The following is a 16,090-nucleotide window of genomic DNA, read 5'->3' as shown; positions in this document are numbered from 1 at the left end:
AAGTTATCATTCACTTAAATAAATAGTTGTAAACTAAATAATTTACTAAACATGATAGGTCCTGTCAATTAATATCGAAACATCTTTTAAAATACTCTCCAAACATTAATAAAATATGCTAAATTAATAAATAGTCAATACTTCAGAGAGACTAGTGTAATTTTATTATTTTAAATATTACTCAGGAATGAAAATAATACTGGACAAATTCATTATTTTTTATTTCAGAAAACTTAATTCGTACATTTCAGTATATCCTTAAAGTAAATGTTTTACTTAAATCTATAAAATAAAAAGAAATTGATATTAACATAAGTTGTTATTGTAATTTTTAAACACTTAGTGTTATTTATATAAATTAAAAGTTTACATAATCTACCTTAATTTTGCTAATTATTTATACTATCAAAATACATTTCTTTTACAAAATAAAAGAAATACTTAATGAACAATTTAAAAATGATGAAAACAGCTTAAAACTATTTATATTGATAATAATAATTCATTCTGGTATCATCTCAGGGTTCCTGGACTATTTATATTGATACGTGTTTTCTTCCCGTGAATGCCATATAAACGTTACACAGACAGAAAAGCGATGTATATCTTTAAATTGATGTGATGATATATTCTATCATGCCTATCCTATCCATATTTGAATATCATTAGGGACCAGCCAATCAAAACCCCCAGGAATGCCCCACGTACCAGACACACGCCATCATCGTCTGCATCTGATCATACACATACTTCACTCGCCATTATTCGTGCCACCACCACGTTTCATCCAAACACACACATAACATACATCAAAACAAATGAAGAATGAGTCCAAGCAAGCACTGATTTATTTCATGAGTCTTTCACTCAAGCACCGACACTTTTGCCACCTATAGCACTTTTCCTGTTCGTTGCTTGCCATTACACTTCCCCGTACAATGACACGTGGACCTAGCCTCAAAGCAAGCCGGGTTGCACGGACTTCCCATGCACCCACCGGTAACTCGTTCCGTTTCAGCCAAAACCTCACCTCAATTCCCTTCTTCATTAAAAAAAAAACACTTCGAATTCCAGCTGGCATTTAACCGCAACCCAAGACTGAGGATGCAGTAACGGTCCCCAACTCCAGCTGTATCCAACACTCACCGGGCGCACGCTCGCTATCTTACGCCGAAACACAACTCGATGAACACTCTCACTCACTCATTTTCTTAGCAGAGAAATAGAGATAACAAAACAATGGAGGATCTAAGCAGGTGAAATTGATTTTTATTTCTTATTATAATTTTTATAGCGATAAATAAAAGCGAATGGATGTACAATGAACAAGAATATAGAATGGAGGGAACGATTACGGAAGGCAAGAAGCGAGCACGTGTGTGAGCTTAATAATCGGCGAGTTTTCTGTGAGAGCGTGACTTCGGAATCTGCTGCAAAGTTCGGATCGCCAAAACGTCGCTTCGTTTTACATCCATGTAATGTCCAATGTCGCCGCCGATCTTGTCAGGCAAATCTAGAAACAGATCGATAAAAATGCATGAATAAAAAATAATTTGAAAATAAAAAAGAATCTCGAAATGCATTGCCTTTGCTTACCTAGATGATGCGACGGCGAGCGGTTGAATCTGGAGAAATGATTCAAGTCTGAGAGGAGGAGGAAGATGTGAGGGATTTTGAAATTGAGAAATTGAAGTATGTAATATATATAATATGTAATAATAGATGAGTGATGGAGTACCTGATGGAGAGGGAGCGTGGGAGAAGAGGTAGAGGATGAAGAAGCAAAGGAGAGTGAGGACAGGAATGAAGTGAACGAACTTGTGCGGTGATGGAGGAGGCGAGGAGAGACGGTGAGGTTTGGGAGCATCGTCTTCGTCGGAGAGGAGCGTCTCTAGTTTGGGGAGTTTGGGTGATGGTGAACCCAGGGATTGTCTCTGCATCGTGGCTGCTACAAACAACGGGAGTGAGATAGAGACAGCGCGAGAGAGATAGAGATTGTGTTTGTTCTCCACTGTGAATGAATTTTATTTTCAAGCTTTTCTTTTCTTTTATTGTTATTTTATTTTATTATTTTTTTTATTCTGAGTTGCTTGTCTTTTTTCTAATTGTTTTTCCTTTTCCTTTACTCATCTCTTTGTTTTCGCCTTTTCAGCTTGGGAGGGATGCTCTTTTGGTTCTCCCACGTCTTTGCGCTAGGATAAATCAAATTAAATTAGAATTCAATGTAGAATAATTTTAATATTTTATTTTTAATACTATCTTACACAATGTATTTGATGAACTTCTCTAACATAATAAAATAAATTTAATTTAGTTTAATGAGTTTGTTGGATTTTGGTAAATAATGTGTTGCTATAAAATATTAGCTGGATGAAACGTATTTCCTGTTTGGCATGTTAGCGTAGCAAATGACCTAATCACTTATCCCTAGGAAAATAAAAATATAATATTGGCATTTACTTTAGTTTTGAAATATTAGATCATATTAGATACGTTCATTTCTATTTTAGGTTCTTTTAAGTTTGTGGCATGTGAGCACGTTAAAGAAATTATTGGTAGTAAATGCCGGTAGATTTTTGCCCTTTTCTGTTTGCCTCTTTGGTGATATAAGAGTACAATTATACGACCTTTGGAGAAACAAGAGACAATTAGGTTTATTTGTTAGTCAAGCCTAAAAAAGCGAAACACGGAAGACACGATGCAATCCGATAAGTGAAGAGAACCCAAATAGGCTTCACCGACATAAGGCCCAATATATAAGTTAGGCTTTGCTATTTCTACTTCTTATTTTGCTAAGCTTCTACGCCACACAATTATTGTACATTTATTTAAATAATTCTGACAGAAAAAGGCCACAATTTAGAAAAATACCCAATAAAAGTATGTCTTCATTGCGTTAAGAGAGAGTGCATGAATCAATACAAAACTGAAACATGTTTTCAATATGTATAATTTTTAAAATTTTAGGTCCTGTATATAGAAACCACTTATTATAGTCCTTACACATGTGCACTTTCAAGTTTATTTTAGTCTTTTACACATTTTTAAACACAACATTGTTATCTTTAAGTTACAGGACTTCATATTAAATATTGTCGTATCTTAGGTGCACAAAGAAGCCATGGGTGTGAAAAGTAATTTTCAAAAACATTAATTTTGGAAATTGGGCTGAGCTAGAAATTTGGAAGGCCCATATGAAGAAGGTCGTACAGTTGAGAGGTGGAAAGGAAAAATGGAAGGCCGAAGTGGGAGGAAGAGGAGGGGAAATGAAAAACGCAAGAACAAGCGTCACCGAAAGAAAATTCTGGAAGTCCCAATGAGAAGGTTAACAGAATCTTGGGCGGCAAGACGAAAAGGAATTGTCAAGATTAGTGTTCCAGAACATTAGAAAATCGAAAGAGAGGAATAAAGTTGTAGAGAGAGGAGTTTCAATGGTGCTGTGGGAGATAACGCTCGGAACCGCGTATTTCTTGGGTCTCAAACGAACATACAGGCTCGCTCTCAGGATTCAACGCAGGATCGTAAGCCCTAAGTACCCTAAACTTCGCCAATTTCTTCACAGGTTCGTTCCTCTCTTCGATTCCCAATGCTTTTCTTACTCTTATCTACCGTAGGCAGTAATTGTGTTTTTATTTTTTTTTTCACAAAAAAATGAGATCAATCGCGGCGAAATCATGTTCGACATTGCAATAAATGACTTTTTTTCGTTGTGATATTTGGAAATTGAAATGATTTTGTGAGGATTGTTTGCTTTTAGAAAATGCTTTGTGACCTCCAGATCCAGGGTTTTAAAGGATAATCATTAATCAATGATCATTCAATTGCTTTTAGCTGATAAATATATAACTAAGCGTAGATTCTATCATGAAATTACGAATATATGTTAGGGACTTACATTTTTCTACGGTGTATTGCAGACGGACCCGTGGCGTGTTTGATGTAGCAATCAAAGTGCATCGGAACATTCAATATAGGGACATAGAAGTAGGTAGGAATTTCGGGAACTTTATATTGCGGTGGCTGGATCGAATGAAACCATCGGCGCAGATTCGTGGTCCACCACCTTCGGATGGTGTTAGGCCCACAGAAAACATTGGAAAGCATGCCGCAGGAGGTAGCAGTTCCAATCACAAAGGTTCTGGGACGTTGAGGAGGGACTCTGATAGGAATTTATTTACCTCAGCAAGGTCAGTGCCTTATCCAACAGGTCCGAGAGTGATGCGACGGCCAAATCCTCCTGGGAATACCATCCATGGCAGGCACTTTAGCTTTTCTACACCTCAAATTGTGGCATCAAATTATAGAGTAAATTTGTCAGGGGGTGTTGTTAGGAAGGACATTATGCAGTGGATGCTGCATAACTAACCCTTGTGGAAGAAAATGATGGTGGTGGCTTACGCGAATTTGTTGTCTCTTTGTATTCTGTATAGTTCATCAGGCTTCCTTTTGGATAACCAGCGGTTAGGCGATTGTTTTTATTTTTTAGTAAAAGAACTAGTTGTTAATACAATGGATAATTTTCCTGTTGAATGAATAATGATATGGAGATTGTGCTGTTCTTTAGTTTGTTTTTCCCAGCAAATTTGGTTTGTGCTACTTGTCGTCTGATATTTTCCATGTCAACTGGTTAGGCATACCATGTTTATGCAAATACAGGTACATAATATGTTATTCAATCGAGTTTATATGATATTCTAATGCATTCTTCTTTGGAGGTGACATTCACTTGTTACCCTTTTATTAACTGTTCTGACGCAAAAGTACAGTTGGAGACATAGCAAGTATTGTTAAGTCACCAAATGCAGGAATCGGGAAAGTGGTTTTCTAGTTTTATGTTTTGCTCGCCAGAATTTGCTGTGAAGCGATTTTGAGCAGAGGCTAACAAAGCCCGAAAAGGTTAAGCTGATGAGTACCAACAAGTATTTATTCTTATAATGTATTCATATATTTTAAAAATACCCTTCAATAAAAGTTGGTACGAGATTCAGATTTTTCTCTAAGTGCTACGTGATAAATGCTAACAATTTTAACTTCTCTGGCAAACGGATAGGCATTAGGAACCATGCATCATCTACATAGTCATCAATTCCTATACATTTAGTTCGGGATGATTATGTATGGCAGATTATGTTTTCTACATAAATGATGACATAAAAATTAAGCTTTAATGTTTCCATTCTTTTGGTCTTATTGACGGATTTCTTTTCTGAAAAATAACAAAGCACACAACACAAAAATGAGCCCTTAAACATAAAGGTCAATTTCTAACAAAATAAATTTTGTCGGGAAAACTACTAACTTCCCCGGTGATTTTTCTTTTTTCCGTTTGAAAGGTATGAATAACGTTCCGTTATAAAGCATATAATTTTAATTTAGCTCCCAACTATGACAACACAGTCTCATAATCTCAAAAGTAGCTTCATAAAATCGATTTCGTATTCCCTCACCAATTCAATATTTCACCGAAGCTAATAGGGGGTTGACACTGTCTTTCCGATAGTTTATATATTGTAGAGTTGCAGCTGAAAAGCATAACCCGTCATTTTTAAATATAAATTTATAGGAAAAAGAATTGAGACATTTTGAATAAACCTTTCAGATTATTCTTAGGAGACGGGGACGGATGGGAGAAGAAGAAAGACTACTATTACTTTCCTATGGATCAAGAAGGGGACTTCCTTCTCTGGCTAGAATGAAAAGACCACCATCTCCTCTTGATATTCGCAAGTCCTGATCAAGATATGTAGTAAGAAGCCAGGAGCTTGTCCTCTCGCCAGGGATGGGAATCTTGAGAGCTGGCTGACCAGAAATGACCCGCGATATGTTTTCCACCAGACCTTGCAGTGGACCAAGGGATTGTTGCAGAGGCTGTAGGCTAAGCTTTTGGCCAAAGATGTCCACATTTTCTGGTAGGTCAACTTTAGACTTTATCTCTGGAGGTTGTATTGCACCTTCTTTAAAAGTGACCTGCTTGCATTCAGAAATGTTAACAAGAGTTTTCTGATCGCTGCAATAAAATAAGTTCATATGCACACTCAACAAATTATAGAGTAATATACGACATTTGGCAGCATAAGAATTGCAATATCATTAACAATAAGCATCATAAATATCACATTTGCGAGATAGAATTGAAGCGGCTATATATTTTACCACTTAATTACAAAAGGATGAACTCTTTCAAGTACCAGCAAATTACAAAGCATGGAATTTGATAAACGTAGTAAGTATTTTTCTTTTGACATCATATTAGCTGCACAGACTGTCCTTTAACCTCTCCTTTCTTTTTCTTTAGCCAATAAACCAATAGAGTCAAAGATATAAAAATGAGCAGTTGAGGAAGTAAGGTGAAGCGTCAGCACCTCTTGCAGTCTTGCTGATCAAATCACTGTCTTCAGCGGTACAGACATGTCTTTTTGGTTCAGGTGAAACACCATAATCAGTTGCCAAAGATTGTAAAATAACCATCTAATTTGCATTAGGGTTTGACACTTTTGGCGCAACCAACTCATGGTTTAGTGAAACATCTTAATTTTTATTGTGAACATTACCTTTATGGCCCAAATAGTTAATTTATATGGTAAGCTAATGTTTATAGTTAAATATTTACTCTTCTTTTAACATTAAAATAATAAATCAATGAGAAAGGCACTTTTGGTGCCTTTCACCCTTTAGATGTTAACCCCCAGAACCTTTTGTCATTTTACTACCTTGTCTTTAACATTCATAAAATAATAATGTTTTCAAGGGAATACCTGAATTCTTGCAGGGCTTCGAACTTCAAATGAGGCAGATGCACTGAAAGACAAAGATGCAAAAGGGCTAGACAGTGTTGTGGAGTTTATAATAGTGAAGCTACTGGTATCAATTGTTTGAGAAATCTTGTCCAACTTCAACAAAGGCAATCTTCCAGCTGCTAGAAGAGGCAGCAGTTCCGAAGACGCAGTGTACCTGAAAACAGTTTGACAAATAAAGAAGCAATGACTTTAATTAAGAACTACTAACACAATAGATTCTGAGTTTATTTTAATGTAAAAAGGAACATTAAGTGTTGGAGTAACAGAAACACTTCAAGGGTTTGTAATTATGAGTTTTTCCTGTAGAAGATTTTACTTGTAAGTAGTTACCCCGATTATTATCCTCAATTTTAATCAGCCAGCAATGTGCCCTTTAAACTAAACATGAATCCAATAAAAACCCGAGAAAATATAAGAAACCAAAGTACAAATGGAAATCTCCCTTCTAAGATTCATATAGTGATAAAAAAGGAAAATAGAAAGAAACAGAGAAAATCATTATCATTCTTCCCTGTGGAATGTGGTTAATTAGTTCATTAAGTCGGCATTTGGTTCTGAATACTGCAATACTAACATTAACACTTTCAAGTAAAACTTCCCCATGACCTTTTCTCCTTTCAAACTCGACTTGCTGGTTGCAAGCCATTTCCAGGGCTGGATAATGATAATAGATTTTGGTCAAGGACCTCAAATACATAATTTTCCAGGCAAAAAGCAATCAGACAATTTTCCCAGTGGGAAAGGAACTCTGGTGGAGGAAGAGGGGGGCTAAAGCATGTTCTGTCGAATTAGGATTTCTCTTGAGGGATTGTTTTGCATAGACCCACCCAAACCATCTAAATGACTAAAAATTAGTCATTTCTAGCACCAACACGGCGAACCTCTTTTTCCACATAGTTCGGTTTAGTAGACGTTGCTTCATTAAATCCTCCAACTAAACGACGGTGGAAAAACCATCATTACACTAAAAACCTTCGAGTTTGTAGATATGCAGCGTCTATCTAACAAAACTTTTAGAAGTTTGATTTTTTTTTTTGCAACAGCTTCTCACTCCCGCACTTTAATCTAGTTATTCTTTGAAACCCTAGCTATTCGATTCTAAAAATCTTGATGCTAACTTTTTAAGCCAAAACCACAAATGCAAAGAGGACAAAATAATAACTCGATGCTTTCCCAGCAGTCACAACAATTCCGTTAGAAGTTATCCTGTAAACTCCAATCAACAATTGATACAACGCTTCTGTGCCATAAAGAAATCAATGATTACGCCCTTTGTACGTTTTAGAGGTTTTGGTTGACGAGAAACGATCTTGGCTCAACAACTTCCTCTTCTTCTCCCCTATCAATTAGTTGTGTAGTGGATGATAAAGGCTTGCCCTGTAGTCAAAAAGAAACAAAATCCTACATCATACAACAAACCCCCGTGAGAGATGTGACAGGCTCATGATGAAAGAGCCACCAACCCCTCATTGCGACCTCAGTCAAATACTTTATCCATACACCTTAGCCTTTAGTCTTCCAAATTCTAACTACCTTAACCGCTATTCTATCAAATCCTAACTTGAGCATCAAAGTCTCTGCAGGTGCACCCCTCCTCTCCTCTGTCTCAAGCACCATGGATCACGCCCCCATTGACACACTAGAAGAAAGTTCCACAGAAATGTAAACCATGAAGCACTGTAGCAGAGCACTGTTCCAGTTCTTCATAGCACCAACCAAACTTACCTAACCAAATTACATAGAAACAGTGATCTTCTGAAAATAGCCCCAGACGTTCATCGACTTAAAACATGTTTAAATCCTATAATCCTCTCTTACTAAGGCCACAGAATACTGGTAGTATCTGTTTACGCTTTTCTACTGCTTCAGTCAAACACTCATTATTAATCTATGATTGGAAGACAATTCATTCAAAACGCAATGATACATAAATCATATGAGACATTCTATAGTCACAACACGATATAATCACACACACAAAAACCACAACTTCTAAAGAATTTCACACTTACAGCAACACCCAATTCCCATCGAGAAGGGCAGGTTCCTCCACGGGGGCAGGGGTAGGGTTCACCGCTTCCAACTGAGTCACCAACTCGGACACCTCAGCACGAACTTCCGACCCGGCTTGAATCCCTAACTCGGTGCCATAGACAGTATCCACCAAAGCACGCTTCAGTCCCTCCACCTTAGCATCCACTCCCTCCTCCGACGGAGCCTCAGCGACCGGAGTTCCGTTCCCACCGTCGATATATCCACCGGCGTCGGGTGCTTCAGCTCCTTCCTGCCATTCGTCCTCGTCCTTGGGAGGATCAGAGTCGGGAAGCTTGGACGATGACGCCTCGGCTTCAGGCTCGTAGTCTTCGCCCCACTCGTCGGAGATCTTCCCAGCCGGCTTGCCGGCGTCGTCAGCGGCGGAGGCGCGGATGCGGCGAGAAGGAGACCTGGGAAAGCGCGGTGAGAGAGAGAGGTGAGAGAGTGGAGAGGAGAGAGAAAGCGGTTTAACGTTCCGAGAAAATATGAAGGGAGTGGGCGAAGTGACGGCGACGAGGGCCATCGGTACAGGGTGGCGAAAGGGTGAAACCCAAACTGAAATCTGAGCCATTTTTTTCTGCTTCTTCACTAGTTAGTATAGCACAAAACAATTATGCTTTATAACCACAAATAACTAATTGACGAAAATGAAAATGAACCATGAATAATGGATCCAACAAAATTCAATATGTGGAGAGTTTATTTCACATTTATTAACAATATCAATTACTTTTTTTAGCCTAATTTCATATATTCAATTAATAACAATAATATAATAGTAATTATTATTATTATTATTATCATGTGTTTTACAGAGTTAATTTAGTAAAATGTAGCATTTATATCACCTATTTCCTAAAATTCTTTGCAGTTTTCTTACAATGACGTTTGTGTTTTTAATAATGGTTTTAAACAGTGTATCTTTCCATCATTTAAAAGTTTTATTATAGTTTAATTAATCATTTACTTATTATTTTTATCTAAAAATGTTAAGTTAATTATTATTTTTTTTAATTTTAATTTGTAAAAGATTTATACAATTTGATCATTTTTCTATACTACTTTACAAATAATGTTAAATCATGTCATTTTATAGTTATTTTATAGTTATTTTAAATTATTTTATTATTATTATTATTTTGGAAAAAGTCCACGTGTCAGATTAAAATTGTGTGACATAACCCCATTGTGACGTGTAAGTAATAATTTTTCAGACACAAACAAAGTCATAATTTAATTTTTATATTTTTTTTAATCACAAACAAGATAAAACAATGTTATTTTTATTCAAATTTAGACCAAATTTACTTTTTCGTAAAATCTTATACTCATATTTTTAATAAATTTTATATTTTATCAAATATTTTTTAATTATATTTAAATCAACTATAACATTTTTATAAATACTTTTATTAATCAAAATTATTTTTTTATTTATTTAAACTTTTTTAATCAATAATTATATATGTAAAATTTTATGTCTAAAATTTTTATGTGTAACTTTTATTTACTTTAACTATTTTAACCGAAATTTGATGACTAAGTTAACCTTATAAATATTTTTTTAAATGTAATTTATTTAAATAGAATATAGTGATATAGTTATTTGGTTTAAAAATATTTTTATAAATATTTAGTAAAAATGTTAATTTTAATAAAAATAATAACAGAAAATTTATACAAAAGTAATAATTATTGTTTAATTTCAGCAAAATTTTTGATTAATACTGTTTGGGTTGTACTGATTAAAAATGCCTAATTATATTAATTTTTCACAAATCAAAACTAAATTAAAACTAAAAAAAACTAAAGGATTAATTTAACGTTTCTGAACCAAAATAAAAATCAAATAAATAATTAAACCAAACATTTTCTTATTATGATAATATTAACTCGATAAAGTTTACTTTCTTGTAAATAACCCCAAAAAAATGTAATTGCAAACTTTTTTAAATCTTCCATTGAATGTCCTTTCAAAATTATTATAATTATGAAACTTTATTAAAAGATTTATGATTTATCAAATACACGTGAAAAGCAAATAATTACATACCTACCAATATTACTCAAAAAACTATACATTAACCACATTTTAAATGGATGGACAGAAATACAGTATAGAATTGAGGGAGAAACCTGTGAAAAAACTTATCATAATTATAAAAATAATTATTGATATTTCTAATAATTATAAATATCAAAAAGAAAATTCTTGCATAGTTGGCTGTACTGGTGGCGGATGACATCCAACAAAACTGGTGGCGGATGACATCCAACAAAGAAGAAACCTCACTTTCCTTACTTAAAAAGAATAGGCTACAATTAGTACTTCTTTAACCCTGCTGCATGCACATGGTAATGGTACTTGCAAAGTTTCTTACTAAAATGAGTAGTTATTTGACCTGTTTCATGCACATGCTAATGGTAGTTGCAAAGCATCTTGTTACTGTACTCTGCAATAACACACGTCGGTTTCAACCAAGAAAAAGTAGAAATATCAACAAAAGGTTCTGGTCTATTTGCTTAAGAAATAGATGCTTCTAGATACCAAAACATCGTCCATAGAGAGTAAATAAAAAAGAAGCTTTAGAGATAATGTTTCCACACCACACAAACAAGTATAGAGAAGTCCTCTCCAAGATTTATTTAGAAAGACAATACAAACACAACTTTATACAATAAATTTAAAATTGTTCAAGATACAATTAGTTGTTAATAGAAAATATCTCTATTAAACGTTGATAAACAATATATCTTTAAAGTATATTTATTTTATATCTTAAAAAAGATAATAATTTTGTTTATTTTGTTTGGCTGTTTATTTGAAAAGTATTATGAAAACAGTCTCATTAATTTTAGAAAAAAAAATATACCATTACCTTTCTCTCTTCTTAACTAAAAACGGTTGAATTTTGTGCTATGGAAAATTAATGTTTCATCGTTTTGTATTCTTATAATTATAATAATAATAAAGTTTAATTATCATAAAAAAATGTTATTAATTTGAGAGTTTAGTTTTTGAATACATGTTTTTTTTTATAAAAGCAAGTTATATAACATTTTATTTTAATAATATAAAACTACTAAAATAAAAGGTTACATATATGATAACTTACAAAGAATTTGAAACACTAGAGTAGGAGATTCTATCATTGAAGAACAAAATTTATTTATCTTGTTATTTCTTTCTCAACCAAACGTTGAATCAACTAAAAAGATGTCTCCTTTCTAAGCTCATAACGGTTAAGGTGATTATTGCAAAAGAGAAAAATATACACAAAGACAAATAACACAAAAGCAAGGGTAGAGTTCCAAAAGGATATATATACATTTTAAAACAATAATAATATACATACATATTATGAAAGAAGCAACATCTAAAATAATTTTCATCAACCTTATACTCCAACTATCTAGATAGATGTATTGATGTCGGACTCATAGGGAATCCGCACTCGTGTATGATGGAGCAACTTGCTCAGAATAATAATAACTGCAAACTCAACCACCATCATAATGTCATACATTAAGGTTAATCTATCAAACATCTATGACCAAAACTAGTGACCACAGACTAGGACCTCTTGCTACTCTCCATGACAATTACTCATCTCTAAAGGTGCGAGAAAACACTAAAAGGGGGTTGAATAATGTTTTCTTAGCTTTTTCACATCTTGCAAACAAATCATGATGTACGTAACACTTTGTAAGTTGGTTGAACCTAATTAGTAAACGTTATTCTCAAGATATCCTTTACATAGCCAACTCAACATGTCCAAGTTTGAATATAGCAATGATCTTAAACGGAGTGACACGTATTGTTAGAGAGAGAAAGAGCATACTAAACATTAATTAAACTACATTGTTTATCAACAGATTAAAACACACAAGATGTTTTATATTGGTTCACCTATTAAGGCTACGTCCAATACTTCTCTAAGTTAAATTAGAGGGTTATATTAGATATTCAATGAATTACATTTGAGTTTAACTCAATCCTGATTGCATAGCATTATTCACCACTACGGGTATCCCTAGATGCTCCCAGTGCATATGAGAAACATCGTTTAGTTTAGTTTTCCCCACTTATAGTTGTGTAGTATTATTCACCAATCCTAGTATCCTGATCAACGAATAGCCTCCAGTTACCCTAGATTAGTTGAGTATTCGCACCACTCCTAGAACTCAACAACCCTGCCGAGATTTTCTTGAGTATTCGCACAACTCCTAGTACTCAACAACCCTGTCGAGATTTCCTTGAGTATTCGCACCATTCCTAGTACTCAGCAACTTTGTGAGATTTCCTTGAGTATTGGCACCACTCTTGGTATCCTTAGGCAACCTGGTATCCACGATACCGCCTAGTTGAGTTTCACCCACTTTTGGTTGTGCAATATTCTTCACCACTCTTGGTATCCCTAGGCAACTTGGTATCCACGATACCGCCTAATTGAGTTTCACCCACTCTTGGTTGTGCAGTATTCTTCACCACTTCTGGTATTCCTGATCAGCAAATAACCTTTAATTACCCTAGATCAGTTGAGTATTTACACCACTCCCGGCACTAGACGACCTCGCCTAGATTTCCTTAACTTCTTAGAGTTAAGTTGTAAGTGTTTTGATTCTCTTCAAAATTGCAATCATAGATTGCTTACAAGTCATTCAAACCATGACTCTCATAGAGAGGATATGTTTACAATACAATACTCGTAGGTGTTTCTCTCATCTCTCTTTTTCTCACCTTACATAAATAAGTATTTAATACAATGAAGTACTAAAGGGATGCTTTACTTCGCTCTTTCTCTCTTCCTCTCTTGTTACAAGCACAAGTAAATACTACAATGAAGCTTAAGAGATATATTCACTCTGTTTTCTTTCTTCAAGTGAATATTCTGATGAAGCTTGAGAGTGATATTATTTTCTTGAACTGTTCTCTTTTTCCTTTTCTTGATAGGAGGAATTTAACATTAATAGCTCAAAGAGATTTCCTTACTCAATGGATGATGAGATATCTTTATATCTTCACATTTTCTCTCCTCTTCATCATCATCTTCTTCTTTCTTCTAGTCTTTTATTTATACACCTTGTTAATATAGCCATTAAGACGATGCTTGTCTTGAGATTTGATAATATGACCATTTTGATGAAGCTTGTCTTAAGATTTGTTGTCTTCTGGCTATTTGTGTGGGTGCATTCATAGGATGGTGTCCTTTGTCAAAGCAAACTTGCTTTTCAGATTTTTTTATCAAAAGTTGTCTTGTCTTATCTTTTTGGCACAACTTTTGATTAGTTGATCATCACTCCTTTTTGTCTTTTTCACAACGTTCATTTTGGTGCTTATAAGATGAACGTTTGTAGCAATTATCCCACATAAGATAAAGATGTGTATAGCAAGTGTGTTTATTTCTTTTCACTTTTATCGTTTTAGTTGTTTTAATTATTTGTTCAGCTTATTACATTTTCTGACGTTTTTGTGTCTACGAGATTAATTGGTATTGTTTAGTTTTTAAGACACTTTCTTGGTTGGTGTTTTACTTATTGATTTCATGATTTGTTTTGACATAGGTATTATGTGACGGTTTTCTAGAGGAAGAACATTTCGTAAATGTCTTTCCTATTACGTGCTACTAATCTGATTGAGTTTTGGTGTACGATTAGTTCATCGGATATCATTTTTGTTGTTTTTGAAAGTTGACATTAAATGTCATTTAATGCTTGCTCAAACAACAAAGTGTTCGTTGGTTTCCTACCGTTAGGTAGCTTTTTACAATCCAGCTATTTTCTAAAGATACAAAGCGTAGTATAGATACTTCATCGTTAGACGAGGTACTGTTTAAGCTCATGGTATCCTTTAGTCAAGTAAACGCTTCTTTTGTTTTTGTCTCTTCTTAGACAAACAACGTTTAACTTGTTTGAGCTTTCTTTTATATTTTAATATTTATACCTTTATTTTAATATTTAGACAAACAACGTTTAACTTCTTAGGAACAATAGCGTTTAGCCATGCGTTTGGGTGTTTTGAACGAGATGTTTTCCTATTCCCTAAGAACCTAAGTATTTTCCTAAGCTTCTTGTTCTAAGTTTTACGTAGGTTTTCTCCATTCAGATTCTAAATCTTATGTTGTTTTCCTATTAGAGTCTTGAGTTATCTTTGTTTATCTTTTCCCCTAAGTTTTTTAGCCTAGTTTGATTTTACTGTGAATTTGATTCTTTCTTAGTCGATCATTCATGTCTTTCTTTAGAGTTATTCTCTTAGCATTTTAAACATTTATCTCTTGTTCTTTATTTTATGAGGATGAGATTTTCATTTGCCTTTTCTAGTTTACGATTTTTCTAGTCTGGTATCTTCTTGTGTTTTTCTAACTCAAGGTTGATTTACTAGTCTAGGATGTTCTGCCTTAGTATTTGATGTATGTATTCTATCCTAGAGTTGGTCTTGGGGTTTTTCTTTCTAGTGTTTGGTGTTTATTTTCTACCTTGAGGTTGGTTTTCTAACTTGGGGCTTTCTATTCTAGTGAGTTTGATGTTTGTTTTCTATCTTAAAGTTGATTAGCTTAGGGTTTTCTATCCTTAGCCTAAGTGTTTATGAACTTGATGGTTTGCTAGGTGTTTTTCTAGCTTAGAGATAACTTTCCATACATAGAGACTTCTTCGTTAGTTTTCCCTACGCATAGACTTCTTCGTTTCATGTTATTTAGTTAAACTTCAAAACCAAGGTTTTTATTAGACGAGCTTGTCTCGTAGCAAGCTTGTCGTATCCTGACAATCTCTACTTGAGATGGGGTTATTGAGAGTATCATGATCATTCTCCAATCCAAGAGCCCCTACTTCAATACATTACACAACATAACCAACTTAAGATATTTCTCCTTGGGATTCCTTTCTCACATCATATTTAAATTCACAATTCCCATATTATCTGAATATCATTATACATGTTACCCATATGTTTTCACCATACTTAATCATATACATAGCCTCATGTAAACATAATCGTACAATCCACATAATCATACACAAATATTACACAAAAACGTGGTAAGAAATCACATGAAACCATTCCAAATACATCAATATACAAGAAGCGATCTAAGAAAAACCACTAAACAACACAAAAACCATTTTAAACTCATACTTACAGAAGTAGTGCTCATCTCTATAAACTAGTGCTCAACGCTACAACCACTAGAAACCTGGCGCTCAGGCCCAGTATCCTAGCGCTCAACTTCAGCGACACTGGAAAGTGGCGCTCAAGCGCC

General features: G+C 34.4%; 3 protein-coding genes across 3 annotated transcripts; 1 reads left to right on the top strand and 2 right to left on the bottom strand.

The window, feature by feature from the left end:
- Window positions 1-1,249: 1,249 nt before the first annotated feature.
- On the bottom strand, window positions 1,250-2,032 carry LOC108335031 (uncharacterized). Its single transcript, XM_017570948.2, has 3 exons — window positions 1,739-2,032; window positions 1,597-1,644; window positions 1,250-1,513 (listed from the first exon to the last, which is right to left on the bottom strand). The coding sequence occupies exons 1-3, from the start codon at window positions 1,938-1,940 to the stop codon at window positions 1,386-1,388; spliced, it is 378 nt and encodes a 125-aa protein (XP_017426437.1). The 5' UTR covers window positions 1,941-2,032; the 3' UTR covers window positions 1,250-1,385.
- A 1,186-nt stretch (window positions 2,033-3,218) lies between these two features.
- LOC108335029 (uncharacterized) lies at window positions 3,219-4,558 on the top strand. Its single transcript, XM_017570947.2, has 2 exons — window positions 3,219-3,562; window positions 3,918-4,558. Exons 1-2 carry the CDS (start codon window positions 3,432-3,434, stop codon window positions 4,363-4,365), a joined length of 579 nt encoding a protein of 192 aa, XP_017426436.1. The 5' UTR covers window positions 3,219-3,431; the 3' UTR covers window positions 4,366-4,558.
- Window positions 4,559-5,402: 844 nt separating this feature from the next.
- LOC108335024 (plastoglobulin-1, chloroplastic) lies at window positions 5,403-9,516 on the bottom strand. Its single transcript, XM_017570941.2, has 3 exons — window positions 8,810-9,516; window positions 6,756-6,951; window positions 5,403-5,967 (listed from the first exon to the last, which is right to left on the bottom strand). The coding sequence occupies exons 1-3, from the start codon at window positions 9,400-9,402 to the stop codon at window positions 5,656-5,658; spliced, it is 1,101 nt and encodes a 366-aa protein (XP_017426430.1). The 5' UTR covers window positions 9,403-9,516; the 3' UTR covers window positions 5,403-5,655.
- Window positions 9,517-16,090: the final 6,574 nt, after the last annotated feature.

This window comes from Vigna angularis, chromosome 10 (genome assembly GCF_016808095.1).
Source record: "Vigna angularis cultivar LongXiaoDou No.4 chromosome 10, ASM1680809v1, whole genome shotgun sequence".
NCBI lineage: Eukaryota > Viridiplantae > Streptophyta > Magnoliopsida > Fabales > Fabaceae > Vigna > Vigna angularis.
Note: the sequence above shows the minus strand (reverse complement) of the source record. Positions and strands in the feature narration are given on the sequence as shown.